Genomic DNA, 17,696 nt, shown 5'->3' on the forward strand with positions numbered 1-17,696 from the left:
GTAGGGATGCGGCAGTTCTCAAGCCAGGCTAGCAGGTGCCATGATAGACGATTGTGTTGAGCCCTTGTAACTCATGGCATTTTCTTTTCCAGACAGAAGATGTGGAGGGGAGCTGGGAGATTTCACAGGATACATTGAATCCCCAAACTACCCAGGCAATTACCCAGCCAACACCGAGTGCACTTGGACCATCAACCCACCCCCCAAGCGCCGCATCTTGATCGTGGTTCCTGAGATCTTCCTACCCATAGAGGATGACTGTGGAGACTACCTGGTGATGCGGAAAACTTGTGCGTCTCACCCTCTGCTTCTCTCCCTTCCTAAGGCCAACCGGGAAGCCTGAGGACCTGCTCCCCTGGGCTTTAAATGTGAGGAGCAGGCTAGACTGTCACCTCTGTATTATAACAGAGATGGGGTGTAAGTTTATAGAGTTGCCAAGAAATGACACTTAGACTAAGTAAGGGCTGGGGCTTTGGCTCATTAGTAGGGCACTTGCATGTACTAGGCCCTGTCAATCCCCAGTGCCAAATTAATACTACTACTAATAGATTTGACTAAAACTATATACCAAGGCCTTTTACTGAACCCCAGAGGCAGGGACCCTGCGGGTCATTCTTCCCCTCTGTACTCACTGGAATGTGTTGTATCCTCTCCATGGGACGTGGAGAGGAAATGAGGCATGTGCAGTGCTGGCTCCAGACAGTGCCTCACCCTGGGTAGCAACTCATGGCGGGAGTGACCAAGGCATGATGCAGCTGGGAGGGGCCCCTCCCTCTATCCTGACTCATGGCCCAAGGTCCATAAGGGGACGTTACCATCAACACAGCTTAGTGGCAAGCCCCTGAATGTGCTTAATTCCAGATCCACCTCTTATTAGTTCTGTGATCTGGGCTACTATCTGAACCTTCTGCACTGCTATCTCCATAGTGATTGAAGTGGGGAAACAATAGTTCCTATCTCATAGGTTTATTGGATGGACTAAATTTGCCAGACACAGTAGCACACACCAGTACTCCCTTCTACTCAGGAGACTGAGGCAGGGGGCATTGAGCACAGGAGTGTAAGACCAGCCTGGGCAACATAGTGAGACCCCCATCTCAAACAAATAAAACCCAAAACAAAAACAACCAAAAATATCCATAGAATAATAGTAGCACATTGAGCTACTATATATTTCCTATTCTTGTTAATGGTTACAATGTCTGATGTCAGGTGAAGATTTGAATCCTGACCTTATCACAGACAGGCTCTGTGGTTCTGGGCATGTACTTAATTTCTCTGTAAAAGCGGTAAAACTTGTACCCGCTTTTTGTGGTGTATAGGAGATTAAATGAGAGAAAGTCCCTAAAATGGGTTTTAGCACACTGCTGGGTCTTGGGAAGTGTGCATCAAATGGGGGTGAGTCTTCTTAGATACTGGCAGCTTGACTCTGAAATTCGAGGGCCCTCTCCCCACCCCTACAGTGTGCCCAGCCACAGGCAGTTCAGGCTTAGCCTTCCTGGGGGCTACTCTATTCCCAGTACTTTACTGTTAGAATGAGTCAGCTGAGCCTAAAAAGCTCTTCAGCATACCTTGTTTTATGGTTTGAGTGTTTGAAAAGATGAGCATTCATTGTCTACCTGCTCAGTAAGAAGTCTTGAATGCCACCCCTTCCAATTTCACTCTGCAGCATCATCCAATTCAGTGACAACATACGAAACCTGCCAGACCTATGAACGCCCCATCGCCTTCACCTCCAGGTCAAAGAAGCTGTGGATTCAGTTTAAATCTAATGAAGGGAACAGTGCCAGAGGGTTTCAGGTCCCGTATGTGACATATGATGGTAAGCACTGTGAAGCTCTGACTGTAGCGCATGGCAGAGGCGTCTCTGCTCTGAACAGAACCAATTTCTGAGCCAGCTGGTAGATTGCTGACAAGCACACATGCTCAGAATGGCAGGCATGGTGAGGGGAAAGGACATTGCTGACTCACAAGTGCCACAATTTAAACAGGCATTTGGGGACACTGACTACAGGGATAAAAAGATGATTTAGAAGAGCACAGCTTAGTAGATAAAAATATGGGCATTGAAGTCAGACAGCCTGGCTATTTTCTCATCTGTGATTTTGTGTATGTTACTTTTCATCTCCAAGCCTTCCTTCCTTCCTTCTCTCCTCCTCCTCCTCCTCCTCCTCATTCTTCTTCGGTGCTGGGTATTGAATTGAGGTTCACATGCATGTTAAACACACACTGTACCACTGTGCTAAACCCCTCGTCAAGTCTCGTTTTTCTTAATATTTGATGAGGATAATCATTACATTTAATGTGAGAGTTCCTAAAGGACTTGGTGCAGTACCTGGCACACAGTAATTGCTCAATAAATACTTCTTTATGATTGTGACTTTTATTATATAGAATTCCAAAGGAGGGGAAAAGACCTGAGTTCTGGTTCTGGCTCTGCCACTGACTTGTTTTGTGACCTCAGGCAAGTCAGATGATGCCTGTAGTTTCATTTTCTTCATTTTAAATGAAGGAGTGGTCCTCCTGAGCCCTGAGACTCAACCTACTCTGAAAGTGGGTTGATGAATATTTATGGAGAATAAAATGTACTATAACTTGTCCTAGAGGACTTCATAGTCTAGAAGGGAACAGTCATCTGTCTATTCGTGAACATATTCATGCTATCCAACAGATATTTAATAAGCCTCTACTATGCCAGAAATTGAACCAAGTACTGGAGACAATCTGATTAGTGATATGAACACAAAACTGTATATAATGTCATAGTTGCTTTAACAGGGCACATACACAGCACTATGAGCATAGAAGGGGCAGCAGTTATTTAGCATGGATTTTTGGAAGGAACAGAACCCAGTCTGAATAGATTTGGGTCATAATAAAATATAGGGGACATAATAAAATACAGGAGGAAGAACATCCAGGAAGAGGAAAAGGTCAAAGAATGGTGTACCTGGGGTCTGATTTGACCAGTGAGTGGGGAGCATGGGGCTTAGCAGTGAGAAGAGATGAGGTGGGAAGGGTCTTGAGTGCCAAGCTCAGGAGGGTAGACTTAATCTTATAAGGAGTCACTGGAGGTGTTTAGGCAAAATGTGTGAAAATTGGGTGATTAGAAAAACAGCATTCTGTGACTCTCCTAAAAACACTTCACATAATTTATTTCCAACATGTGACAACAGCTAGGATCATCATTCCTGTCCTGCAGTTGCTAAAATAATGTCAAACACCCAAGAAAAGGGCTTTTAGTGTCTGACTCCTGGGATGGACTCTTCCCACATGCCTCTGCTGAGGAAGACAAAGAGTCTAGTCATCCACCTGGAAGCAGCTAAGGGGCAGCCTCTCCTATGAGGAGTTAGGAAGGAAGCAGAGCAGACACAGGGGCTCCAGAATACATGTTGCCAAAGCTCACACACTTTAGTATGGCTCTTCTCATCTCTGCCTTAATGTCTTGATTTTTTTTTTTTTTTTTCCTTTTTTAATTAAGAAAAAGAGGTGTAGCTTGAGCCAGGGAAAGCTACACATAGCTCTGGTTAGGCCCAGGCATGTGTCACAGCAGAAAAGAGTTGAAAACTGCTACTCTGTCCATTCAGAAGTCCCTCATGTCCTTACTCAGAGTCTATATTTTAAAACATGTATTTTTATATCTGTTTCATATGTGCTTTCAAAGCTCGAAAGACTAGAAATCACAGTTAGAAGGTGCAGTTGAGGCTGCTGCAGATGAGCCTCCTGCCTGCTGCGGAAGGGAGAGGACTGCAGTCCTGGCAAACGGGTTCTGAGCATCCCTGAGCTCAGGCACCTTTAAATGGTACATTCCTCACAGTCACCCCACATGTGGACGCATTTACTTTCTGGTTTTACACATGCTACTGATGTGTCAAGGGTTGAAGGTCGTTGCTGATCTCAACCAGCAGTTTTGGAGGACTGATGAGAGTCAAAACCAATTGGACTGGGTTTAGGAAAAAAAGAAGAGAATTGGGTACAATGAGTGTTGACCATTCTTTCAAGAAGTTTTGCTGCAAAAAGGAGCAGAGAAGTGGGGTGGAAGCTGGCGGGAGAAATGAAGTCCAAGGACGGATTTTTTAAAGGCCATTCAGGCTTAGAGATTTAAGTAACTGGCTTAGGGTCACAGCATAACAAAGACACAGAGCTGGGATTTACCCGGGTTCCCACTTGCAATGCTTCTCCATGTTTCCTAAGGACTGGAGCAAGTAAGGAGGCACACTAGCTCTTAGACACAGGGAAATATTTTTTTTTAAAACAATCAGCAGTTTGGAAGTATTTGGTGCAGTGGTAAATTGCTGTCCAGAATATAGTACAACCATCTACACTCCTAGGGGTAAACTCCTGTCATGGACAGGAGTCACTCCTTTGCGGTAGAGATACTGCATCAGGGAGAATTCAAGATTTAAAATAAAAAAAATAAATAAAACTTGTACTCTTGCTCATACTCAATAATCACTAGAATAAAAGAATGAGAACGATACCACATTAATAGAATAGCAATGACATTGTACATGTATCAAATTAGTAATTACACATAATACAGTGTTAATTTCCATTTCCCATCTCTTGACTGAGAGAAACTTTTCAAGGGCTCCTCCTGCACGATTTCAATGATGTTCTCATAATTCGTGTGACTTTGTAGTACATGATATGCATATAAAGAGGCATTTTTAATGTGTCTGGGATTTGAAAAAGATTGTGCTTTGCATATGCTTGATTTGAATTATGACTGTGAGAAATAGGCTAGACTATAAAGGGGAGAGGGCCTCATTTAGAGAAGGATTACCACGTGCACTGCATTTAGTGTCTATGTCAGGACAAAATATTATTAATGAGAAAACAAACAGCACTTTCTTCCTCCCTGGCCAGCCGAATTCTCTACCCTCAGCACCATTCAAATAAAGGAGAGATGAGTCTTGCTTATTGGGTAAGAAGCTTGATTGTTTAGTGCTATACAAGGATAGAGAGATGGGGGGTGGGTAGAGAGGGAAAGAAAAGCCTGGATGAGCCCACCAGGGAGTGCACATAGAGAAAGCAGAGCACCAAAGACTGAGCCCTGGGACCCTTCTGCAATAAAAGGCCAAGGAGAGGAGGAAAAGCAAAGAATTCTCAGAGGAAGCAACCAGTGAGGAAGTAGGAAAACCAAACAGCAAGGTGTCTTGGAAGCCAAGAGAATTTGATCAAGGTGGGGGTGTGACCAGCCAGTCAAATGCTACTGATGTGTCAAGGGTTGAAGGTCATTCCTGATCTCAGCCAGCAGTTTTGGAGGAGTGATGAGGGTCAAAGCCAATTGGACTGGGTTTAGGAGAAAAAGAAGAGAATCTGATACAGTGAGTGTTGATCATTCTTTTGAGGAGTTTTGCTGCAAAAGGGAGCAGAGAAGTGGGGTGGGAGCTGGTGGGAAAAATGAAGTCGAGGGATGGAGATTTTAAAGATCTGAGATTTAACTGATTGTTTGTATGCTGATGAGAAAGATCAGTAGAGAGAGAATTTTATCATGTAGGAAAGAAAGCACAGAATGACTGGCACAAAATGCTCTTGATTTAGTGAAGGAAGATGACTCTGGAGTGCCCAGTGGAGGGATGGGCCTCAAACAGACACAAAGAGGGCTCATCTGAGGGAAGAGGGGCAGGGAGACAGGTGCAGAGGTCCGCAGCCAGTAGAGGTGGTAGAAATCTGTGCACAGATGTTCTCTGATGATTGTTTTCTCAATGTCAGAGTGGAAAGTGTTCTGAGATGGCCACAGAAGGGACACGTCTCAGAATCTAATAAAAAATGAGAGCGGAGCTGGGGTTGTGGCTCAGTGGTAGAGTGCTTGCCTAGCTTGTGTGAGGCACTGGGTTAAATTCTCATCATCACATATAAATAAATAAAATAAAGGTCAACTGACAACTAACTGTATATATATATATATATATATATATATATATATATATATATATATATGTATGTATATTAGAGTATTAGAGAAAGAGAGAGAGAGAGAGTTGGGGAGATAGCTCATGGGTAAAGCACTTGCCCAGCATGGGTGCATGAGGCTCTGGGTTCGATTCCCATCATGACATAAAAAATAAACAACAACAATAAAATAATTTTTAAAAAATAAAGAGCAAATTTGGAGATAAATAAACTATAAGAATGCAAAATATGTCCTTTATTCCACAGAAGACTACCAGGAACTCATTGAAGATATTGTTCGAGATGGCAGGCTCTATGCATCTGAGAACCACCAGGAAATTCTTAAGGTGAGTACTTGCTTCTGGTGAATGTGATGTTTTTGACAGAAGTCCTCAAATATAATCACAAATGCTTTCCTGCTCCACCCTGCCACCTCTCAGACTTGGAGCTTGCATGGGCCATGCTTAGTTTCATACCTTCCCTAGACATACGTTTTTTAAAACCAGATTTCTGTTTTCGATCTTGTCAAGTGAAGTTGTATTTTTCAATTTGGAAGTTTGTGAAGGACCAGTTTGGGGGAAGACTTGCTTATAAATCCAAGCCAATGGTATATAGTATTTTCATATTAATTCCAAATAGTGGGAGACGTTTTTCTCTGTGTTTGTCCTTCACAAAGTCCAACAAATTTTGGATACTTATAAATAATTAGCAGCAAACACTCGCTGTATCACTAACCCAGTAGTATTCCCCAGCTCTCCACTTTACATTTCATCTGGTTGAAAAAAAATCAGTTTTTTTGTATATTAAACACTTTTTATAAAACTTAATGCATACCTATTAGGGATAATTAGGGAAAACAGAGGAAACAATTTTCACAAAGTGTTTTTTTAGCTAATCAACCTACTGCCTAATACTGGGTCATTATAGTTCCATTGGCAAAGTGTCAGGATGTTTAAATATTTTGGCCCAGTAACAAAAATTCTGTTCTCTTTAGGATAAGAAACTGATCAAGGCTCTGTTTGATGTCTTGGCCCACCCCCAGAACTATTTCAAGTATACAGCCCAGGAGTCCCGAGAGATGTTTCCAAGATCTTTCATCCGATTGCTACGTTCCAAAGTTTCCAGGTTTTTGAGGCCTTACAAATGACTGCCCACGTGCCACTCAGTACAAATGTTTGGCTGTGGGCTTGGTGGGATGGAGCCGTCTGTCTGCCTTCTACACAGTCGGATATTGCCGTCTCCAGTATCAGTGACTCACTAGAGTTCAATTTTTATAGATAATACAGATATTTTGGTAAACTAAACTTGGTTTTTCTTTCCCAACATTGTGGAATGGCTTTGAATGGCACTGACTTCTCACTGCTATGGGAAGTATGACCAGATGTCTCAGGTCCTGCAAGAGCTGGCTGAGCTGGACTTCAGTCAGTGCAGGTGAGATTCACTTGTCCTTGGGTCTCACTCTTCCTCTGGAGTCTGTAGAGAAAGGAGACCACAGAAGGGTGCTCTGTCTGAAACTTCAACTTTCTCCAGCCTGAGGCTCCCTAAGACAGCCCTCTGAGCCCCTGTGCAGGCTCTGACCAGGCAAAACAGGCAAGGAGGGAAGGAGGACACCACCCACCCACCCTGAGACCTGGGAGGACTTGGTTTTCCCACAGCCTTCTCCAGCCTGGGTGAGAGAAGTTTGATCTCAGGAGCTTGAGTTCTAAGCTGTGATCATTTTTTAAAATACTGAAAGTAGACAGAATTAGAAATAAACCTAAGACCTTCTGGAGACTTAATAGCATATACATGTTGCCAGCCCCCTTGGCTGCCAGCTCCCACCCTGCAGCAAATGCACAGAGCTGGTTTTAGCACCTTTCCCTGTGCCCTCAGACATGGCTGAGCACCAAATTAGGGCTTAGAGAGTTCTGGGTGGCTGCAGTCTCCTTGGAGGATGAGAATTCATCATCATTAAAAGGAAATTTCAGGGGCTGGGGTTGTAGCTCAGTGGTAGAGTGCTTACCTAGTCTGTGTGAGGCACTGGGTTCGATCCTCAGCACCACATAAAAAGAAAAAATAAAGTTATTGTGTCCATCTACAACTAGAAATATTTAAAAAAAAAAAATTTCATAAACCCTGGTCAGTACTGCCAAGGGTCCTCTTTCCACCACAAGACTTCCTCCCACAGGCACCTGAGGACTGTGTGGAAAATGGGGCCCAACCTGTCATGTGTGCCTTCTGTCGCCACTCTCAAAGGGCAGAGTGAACTCTGCTCTGGGCAGTACTGTTCATTCTCTGATGGCAGCACCACCACTGGAAGCAGCTACATACTGGCCTCTGCATCAACAGTCATCTCACTTTGGACAGCACAGGGGACCTCACAATCATTCTCTCACATACACTTGCATTCTCAACATTACCAAGTTTTTAGACATTTAAATCTGAGACCAGAATCCTATCAGACAAGCTTCCATTTCCCTAACTGATGAGCTGACTACACACAGCCATGGTGTTTTGTTATTTCAGTGATAATTTTACATACCATTCTCTACACCAAAGCACTAAAAAATGTGTAACAAGTTTTTCTTGAAGAAAACAAAGATTATTTCATTATTATTGAACATCTTTTCACCTCTGTGTTGTTGTTTTTAAAAAATGATTATAACATTGTTTTCTTAAGCCCTAATAAAGTTTCTTTATTTGGATAGGTCCTAAATGCCCATTTTCAGATTTCAAAAATTTGAACATCTTCATTTTAAAAAAAAGAATCATTAAAACAAGCACTTGTAATTTGTTTAACTGGAACTTGGCCTATATTTCTGAGTCTAACCATAAGATGAGAAGTTAAATGTAAATAATCTGAGTTAGTGACCAGACTGATGTGGAGGTAAGAGGAGCTGAGCTGTGCCATTCTGTCCAAGCATGTTAGTAACTTTGTACTCATTCAGGTGTGATTCTCTACTGCCAATTCCACAAGAAATCTGGGGGTGGGTATGTTCTAGGGGTTGGAAGGAGGATGCATAAACCTGGTGGCTGTGGAACACCCTCTAGGACCAGCCTCATGCACCAGAGCTGTGTTCCTGGGACAAGCATGAGCCCTGGGCCCTTCTGAAGCTTCCTGTCTAGACCTGTCAATCATCCTAAGAGACACTGTCCCTATTGGAAGGCTGGCTGACTGTGACTGCTGTTGTTATCTGCTAAACCAATAAATATTTATCAAACATCCCGTCAGTGTCAGACACTGTTCTAGGCCCTAGAGAAGCACCGTGATAAGACAGAGTCCCTGCCCTGGTGGAGCTTACCTTTTAGAGGGGAGAGACAGACAACAAACAACTCAACACAAAAACAGTCTCCTTAGTGGTAAATGCTGTGTTGAAAATTGAAACAGGTTAATGTACCATATGGCTGTGTTTGGGGTCTGAAAATGGCCTCTGTGGGGGAAATGGCATTCCAACTGAAAACTACTTGGCAAGGAGGACTAAGCCTTGGGAAAATAGGGGAGGAGCACCAAGTGCAGAGGCTCTGCAGGAACGAGGCTGCATGTGCTTCACAGCCCAGTGAGAAGGCGAGTGGCACCAATGAGGCCCAAGAACCGCACAGGGGCCAGATCAGACTGGGCTGTGGCATCCAGAAGGAGAGGTTTGGGAGTAATTCTAAATAGATTGTGAAGTTTCGAAGAGGTTGAAGCAGAGGAGTGAGATGATTGGTATGCTTTTAAAAGGTAGCACTGACTCCTGTATGGATCGATTTTAGGAAGCAGGTATGGAGGCAGAAAGGAGGTAACAGGCTATATCACCAGAAACTTACCCCAGTGGAAGGTGAGGGTCTGAATTAGAGTGGTGGTAGTGGAAATAAAAGAAGTAGAATTCTGGGCTGTATGACTGCTTTACTGATAGAATATGGCAGAAGTAACACTACCAGTTTCCAGGCCCAGGACTTAAGACACTAGCAGTTTTTACTTCAACACCTTGGGACATTTACACTTGGAACTTGGTCACCGTGCCTCATGGAAGCCTTAGCAGCCTGTGGAGAGAAACCTTGCTCCCAAAGGTCAGGCAACAACCAGCTAAGCTTTCCAGCAGTGTGAGAGAATCATCTTGGAAATAGACTCAGCCCCAAGTCAAGCTGCCCCAGCTGAGGCTTCATGAGCAGTCTTTGTGGAACCACACAGCAATTACAGATTTGTGAGCAAAGCTAATGACTGTCATTGCTGTAAGTTTCTACATCCAGGGTGATTTCTTATGTAGTAATAAGACATTGGGAAATGGGAAGAGATTGAGAATTAAGAATTCCGTTTTGACCATTCTAGGTTCAAGGTACCTATTAACTATCCAAGTGGAGAGCTTAAATAGGCAAGAGGTTATATGAGGTCCCAGAAGAGGTGAGATCTGGAATAAAAATTTTAATGTCACAGAATAAAGGGAAGATATGTGACTTTCCCTAAATTCAGATTAAAAGTACAATTGTTTCCCCCTAATCCCTTTCCCCAGTCAACTGCAATTCCTGAATATTAAATAGAAAATTCCAGAAATGATTCATAAGTTTGAAATAAGTTTTTAAGAAATATTTCTTTAGTTGTAGATGGACATAATACCTTTACTTACTTTATTCATTTTTATGTGGTGCTGAGGATAGAACCCAGTGCCTCACGCATGCCAGGCAAGCACTCTACCACTGACACACAACCCCAGCCCTGAAATGTTTTATTACAATATATTGTTATAGTTGCTCTACTTTATTATTAGGTATTGTTGTTACCCTTTTTTTTGTGCCTAATTTACAAAGTAAACTTTATCACAAGTATGCATGTGTAGAAAGGAACAGAGTGTAGGGTTAGGTAATATCCATAGTCTCAGGCATCTGTGGAACATCTTGAGACATGTCCCTCAAGGATAAGTGGGGATTACTGTATGTAGATGAAGCAGTCAGGGGAGCTCTGAATTCTGGGACTCCCCCATGTGGGCTCTGGGACCAGAACTTTGAGGAACTGCTTATCAAGTAAACAGGAAGAGGCCAAAGCTGAGCTTCCACTTTCCCTCCAAGACAGCCAGTTCTGTGAGTAAACTCCAAGTGGGGGTAGAATCTGTACAAGTCCTTCCTTCCAGCTGTGGATTTTGTTCTTTAGCCATTTACTGAAGTGCTGTATCTATGGATTTAGCACCATTTCCCTTGAGTTTCCAATGCTAATGAAAGAGTGTTTGCCTTTTCACACTAACAGATGATTATCTTCACTTCGGAAAATTGCTTCCTCTGAATCATCCTCTGGGCTGTTAAGTGCGTCTGTAGGCAACTCACTGGATTTAGGTTTGCAGGTGATTTTAAAATGTCATGAGGGAGGCTGGGGCTGTAGCTCAGTGGCAGAGTGCTCGCCTAGCACGTGTGAGGCACTGGGTTCAGTCCTTAGCACAGAATAAGAATTAAGCAAATAAAATAAAGGCACTCTGTCCATCTACAACTACAAAATAATTTTTTAAAGATGTCATGTGGTAACTTGGGAAAGTCAGTGGCTGCACAGTACAAAGCAAGGACTCGCTAGCCCTCAGCAGACCATTGCAGGAAGATGGATCAAGGCCGTTGCCTGCTGCAGAACACAGCTGCTGGTGGACCTGCACACCGGGAAACCCAGGGATCCCATGCCAGATGCAGTCTTCTCAACCCAGAAGAGAAGCCTTTCACTAGGGCTCTCAGCATCTCTTCTTCCTTTCCCACAGCAGGATGGGTCCCGAGAGCATTACTCAAGTCTACACATTTTTAGCCAGCATTTGAGAGGCAAATGGTTCAGCTGAGGCTGGAGAAAAGTGGTTCCTCATCAAGTGGAGGGAGCAGCATGGTCCACCAGCTGGGCAAGTCATCAGCTGGCTTAAAGCCAGACCCTGGGAGAAGCCAGTGGGGGCCCATCCACAGGAAATTAGAGGCCTTGATGGGACTTCCTTTCTGTGACCACCTCCCACTCCAGAGACTGTGAGCCTAGCACAGGGTGTGGGGGCGATGGAGGTTCATATTTGTGGCACACTGCCTCCTTCTCCATTCAGGCAGTCCTGATCAGCCTGCAGGGGACCATCTTCAAGGGACTCTTGGCCCCACAAGGCTGCTCCTATGCTCTTAAGACAGTGATTCAGCCATAAGGACATACCTACATGACAGGCTTTCTTTCCAGAGAACACAGTAGAATCAAAATAGATTTAGAAAATGAAACCACTCTTAACAGGCAGGTTGCTCTAGTTGAATAAAAGGGATACAAAGTAAGCCTGCTTCACTCCAAACAATGACATTAACTCAGAATTGTTTGGTTTTCAGATTATCTTGTAAGGGTAATGCAACAATGATTATTGTCATTGGTTACTAATCATTGTTATATGTTTGCTCAGTCATTCATGTATGTAACATGTATTTTTTGAGGGCTTACTAAGTGCTAGGCATTGTAGGAGCTAGGGATATAGCAGCAAGCAAAATAAAGTCCCTGCCCCTGGGGAAGCTAAATTCCAGCATGGGGGCCAGGGTCGGACAATAAACAAATGAACATATAAGATTAAGTCAAATAGTGACAGTGCTATAAAGGGGAAGTAGGATTAAAGGATACACAGTGAAGAGGTGGTGGGAGTGGCTGTTTTAGGTAGGATGAGCTAATCATTGGTGTCATGAATTTAAGCCTCTTCCAGGGCACTAGCTCATCAAACCAAGCCCTGGCCGTCTCCTTTACTCACCTAGCAAGAACTTGGCATTTTCCCGTCTCACCAGGCCCACCAAAGCCCAAGAGAGCAAAAAATTTCTAGAAAAGGCACCACCTAGTGGTCGGAAGGTGGAGTTGACCTGTATTTCAGTTGCGCATCCCATTGCCTGGGAGCTCAAATGTCCATGATTCAAGACAAAAGGTTACCCAGGAGAGCCTTGGGGACCAGGGCTGTCATTTGACAACTGAGTAGTTACATGCTGTTTGACACGGACTCTGAAATGTATCTGTTTAGATCTTTCTGTTTTCTCTGCCTGGCCTAAAACTTCCTTGGTCAAGGAGGAAGTCATTGGTTTAGGTCATTTCAGACTATTGACAATGAATTTCACACACACACACACACACACACACACATACACACACCATGTTCATTCAATCATTTTTATGGTCTAGGCACTGGAGTAGGCTGGATATATAGTGCCAGGATGTGGGGAAAAGAGGTTGAAAGACTGATGAGGGATAAAATTACCCTTAAATTGTAATCATATATAATGTTTGAGCACGTGTAGCTCTAGGAGCTACTATGTCCTGCTGACCTGAATTGTTCTCTGCTCCTACATTCTTTCCCAGGTCAGAAGGATAACTCTGAGGCATAGTTTGGATTATTCAGTCTTTTCCCTATAAAAGGCAAAAGGAGAAATACATGCCTACCTCAAACCTGAGCTTTGATGCTAGCTTTGCCTCATTAAATTAGTTTTGAGGTTGAAAAACATTAATAGTTGCTGAGCAGGAACTGGAACTGATGTCCTGAGGGAGGACAGAGCCCAGTCGTGTACAACACAACCATGCACTGCAGAAGAGCACGGCCGCAGAGAGAGGAGCTTGTGGTGACTCTGGCCAGGACTGCTGTGCTGTGCTCACCCTCCATGGCCTTGTAATAACCCACTGTGTGTGACTACAAATTCATAATCATCACAGGGGCCAACACAGCTGCATGTATGTGATGCCTGGTCATGACATAAAACTGTGGCCAATGAGGCAAGATGGTGATGGTGGCAAAGCAAGAATGTGTTCCCAGAACCCTGATATTAGTTCCAGGTGACTTGGCAGGAGGGAGGCAGCTTTCAGCAGCTGCCTCAGGTACCTCAACTGAAGTGTTGAGTAATGAGGGTACAAATGTAAGAGGGGGGATAAGCCTTCACTCACGGTTCCCCATGAGGAACGGGGGTGACTCCACAGCTCACTTACCCAATATTGCCCCTTTCGGTATTCCTAGTGTGCTTTTCTGAGAGTGCATTCTGCTTATCCCAGTGAAATGTTCCTTCTCTAAGATTTAGGTTTCAACATGCTCATTCTTTCTAAGACTTCCATAATCTACTCTGAAATACCTGGATTCACATCCCAGTTCTGCCGCTTATTAGTTATGGGACCCTGTACAAATTACTTGACTTCTCTGTGCCTCCGCTTCATCATATGGGAAATAAAGATAATGGTAGTACCTACTCGCTATGGCTGTTGTGAGAATTAAATGAATTGATACATGAAAAGCTTTTCTTGAAACACTGCATGGCATGTAGTAAGGACTAAATAAATGTTAACTGTTATCATTATCATCATTAGCTTCCATTTCTTGAGACTGGAGAAGTTCAACCCATAACATTCTTTAACAGGATCCATGTTCTGTTGGTTTCTCCCATTCCACCAAAATAGCATGTCCTTTAGTTGTAGGTTTTCTAATGGGTGCCCAGTGATGGAATAGTGAGATCTGCAGCAGGAATGAAAGGCCACAGTCCTGACTTGGAGTCTCACACAAGACCTTCTGAGCTATAATGTGAAATGAGCTCTTCTAGTCTCCATAGACAGCTTCTGTAAGGCCAGAAATGGCACACACACACACACACACACACACACACACACACACTCACACACATTGTTCCACGTCCAATCTCACCCCTGGTGCATGAGGATAGTGATCCATCTCCTATGGAGCCCAAAGTTACACATTCTCCAGAGCTCTCTCTTTCAAAGTTGATGTTTCCAGCATGGCCAAGTCAACTTCTCACTCCAGGAAGGCCATGCCCTGGGCTATAATGAAGATATTCACTTTAGCAGGATGTGAGTAATTTGCATGACCCTCTGTGGTCAGTGGGACAAAGCCTTTTTATGAGACATGAAGACACAGCTTGGCCAAGGAGGGTCTGACCACTGTGCAGCATGTACTTAGGAGAGCACAGAACTTCAAGTGCAATGTGCTGATGGAAGATAGGCAGGCTAAAATCAGAGACTTGCATCTTTGTAAAACTCATGAATTGAAGGAGAGAAAGCCAATAATTATACAATAGCAAAATCAAGCAATACATTGATCCCATGATCAAAATTAGCATTTCTAATAAAGAACAGATGGATATCATGTGTCTCAGATATGATGTCCTGAGAAGAGCAAAATATCGCCTATACCATACTCATGCCAAGAGTGTGCAACTTCAACCTAAATAAAAGAAAATATCAACAAACATAAAACAAGGAAGTCTCTGTTTAAAAACAAGGAGGGGAAAGATAAAATAAAAAACAAAAAAAGGGGAAAGGAGCTGAAAACAAATAACTCACATATCAATGATTATACACATTTGTGCTTCATGAGACACCATTAATAAAAGGAAAAGGCAGTCTACAATGTGTTGAGAAATTTTGCAAATCATTTATCTCACAAGGGACTTATTTCTAGAATATGTAAAGAACTGATACAATTTAAAAAGGTAATTCAATTCAAAAATGAGCAAAGGATTTGAACGGATACTTCTCCAAAGAAGATAAGCAAATGGCCAATAAACACCTGAAAAGATGCTTAGCATCATTAGCCACTAGGGAAAATGCAAATCACAATGCAATGCCACTTCACTCCACTGGCAAGACTGTCATCAAAAAGATCAACAAGAATAGCTGTTAGAATGTGGAGAACTGTGGAGAACGTGAAGAAACCCTCATACATTGCTACTGAAGAGGTAGTGTGGTGTAACCTCTTTGGAGATATGATGTGCTTACATTGATACAATACTTTCATCTAAATTACTATTTATGTTCTGGTTTTGTCAGTTGACATAATAGCTATTTATAACATATTCCTCAATATTTGAAATTGGAGTGCAGCCTGTTAATTCCCTTTTGTATGTGTACAAAAAGGTTTATACATGAAAGTTGATAGCAGCATTAGTCAGAATAGCTAAAAGGTGGAGAATGGCTCAGATGTCCAACAACTGACAAATGGATAAGAAAAATGTGATATATCCATATACTGGAATATTATTTGACCATAAAGAAGATACATGCTACAATATGAATTAACTTTGAAACATTATTCTAAGTAAAAGGAGCTAATCACAAAAGACCATACTTTTTAAAGTTTTTTTATTGATGCATTATAATTATACATAATAGTGGGATTTGTTGTTACATATTCATACACACAAGAGAACAACATAATTTGGTCAATTTTATACCCCAGTACCTCTCCTTTCTCTCTCTCCCTCCCCCCACCACCGCCCATTCTCTTCCTCTATTGTACTAATTTTTTCCCCACATTTTTTATTGGAGAATTATAGTTATACATAACAATGAGATTTATTTTTTACATGTACATGATGTAATATAATTCAGTCAATATCATTCCCCAATATTTCTCCCTCTCTCCTTCTCCCACCCACTGGTCCCTGTCCTCTCTTGTACTGAATCCCTTCAATTTTCATGAGATAACTCACCTTTCTTTTCATTTTTCCTCTCTAGCTTCTACATATGAGAGAAAACATACAACCCTTCTAAGTTTGGCATATTTCACTTAATATAATGGTATCGAGTTCCATTCATTTTCTTACAAACATGATTTCATTCTTCTTTGTGGTGGAATAAAACTCCATTATGCATCTATACCACATTTTCTGTAGCCACTCGTCTGTTGATGGACACCTAGTCTGGTTCCGTAGTTAGGCTACTGTGGTGAATTGTGCTGCTATAAACATGGGTATGCATATATCACTGTATAGTATGATGACTTCAGTGATTTAGGATAAATACTGAGTAGTGGAATAGCTAGGTGGTATGGTGGCTCCATGCCTAGTTGAAAAGACCACACATTGTATGATTTCAGTTAAGTAAAATGTCCAGAATATGCAAGTCCACAGACAGAAAATAGATTATAGATTATCTAGGACTAGAGAACTTAGGAGAAAATGAGGAGTGACTGGTAATGGGTATGGAATTTCCTTTGGGGTGGTAAATGTTTTTAAAATTTGCTTGTGGTGATGATTGTACAGATCTTTGAATATATTGCAAAACCAGTGAGCTGTACACTTTAAGTGAATTGTATGTTTGCAGGTAATAACGCAATAAAACACTCACTAAAAGGAGGGAATTGTATTCATCAAAAGTGTCAGTGTCATAAAGGACAAAGTTTTGGAAATGTTCCATGTTAAAGGAGGCTAAAAAGACATAACAATAAAAACCTGACCCTAGCCTGGATTCTGTTCTGGAGGAATATGTTATAAATAACTTTATTATGTCAACTGACAAAAGCAGAACATAAATAGTAGTTTAGATGAAAATATTTTATCAATGTAAATAGATGAAGCTTATATATGTACTGTGGTTATAGAAGAGAAAAATCCCTATTCTTAGGAAATACACAATGAAGTATTAGAGAAAAGGGGTCATACTTTTTGTATTTTATCCTTAAATAAATTAGAAAAAAGTGTGTGTGTGTGTGTGTGTGTGTGTGTGTGTGTGTGTGTGTGTGTGAGATGTGCATGCATTTGGGGAAGCAAATGATAAAGCAAATGAAGTAAAATGTTAGTAACAGGTAATCTGGGAAAAAATATACAGGTATTCTTTGTATCATGTTTATGTTTGCAACGTGAAGGTTTGAAATTAACTCCAAATAAAATATTTTAAAATAGCCAGGAATATCTTTCCTATCTGGGCAGTGTAGAGCTGTGTGAAAATAGGTCAGAATGAATGCTGTGTGTGTGTGTGTGTGTGTGTGTGTGTGTGTGTGTGTGTGTTTCTGTCTGAATGTGCATGCCTGGGAGTCCACATGTGTTCCACAGAGTGTGTCACCTCTCTGCTGCATTTGCCCCAGGGCCCTGCCCAGCAAGGGCCA

The 17,696-nt window shown here is 42.3% G+C and overlaps 1 protein-coding gene across 10 annotated transcripts in view; it reads left to right on the plus strand.

Annotated features, from left to right (window-relative positions):
* Positions 1-17,696, plus strand: part of SCUBE2 (signal peptide, CUB domain and EGF like domain containing 2) — a 79,847-nt gene that overhangs the window by 60,933 nt on the left and 1,218 nt on the right. For 8 of the 10 annotated variants that reach the window (XM_079104273.1, XM_079104269.1, XM_079104272.1 and 5 more), the window contains 4 exons: positions 93-290; positions 1,670-1,822; positions 6,166-6,245; positions 6,893-8,498. In XM_079104273.1, coding sequence (XP_078960399.1) covers positions 93-290; positions 1,670-1,822; positions 6,166-6,245; positions 6,893-7,045 — 584 coding nt within the window. In that variant the 3' untranslated portion in view covers positions 7,046-8,498. Of the gene's footprint in view, positions 1-92; positions 291-1,669; positions 1,823-6,165; positions 6,246-6,892; positions 8,499-17,696 lie in introns of those variants that run through there. The other 2 variants (XM_079104270.1, XM_079104276.1) reach the window with 2 other exon arrangements.

The sequence above is a fragment of the Sciurus vulgaris genome (assembly GCF_902686455.1).
Source record: "Sciurus vulgaris genome assembly, chromosome: 11".
NCBI classification, from domain to species: Eukaryota; Metazoa; Chordata; class Mammalia; order Rodentia; family Sciuridae; genus Sciurus; species Sciurus vulgaris.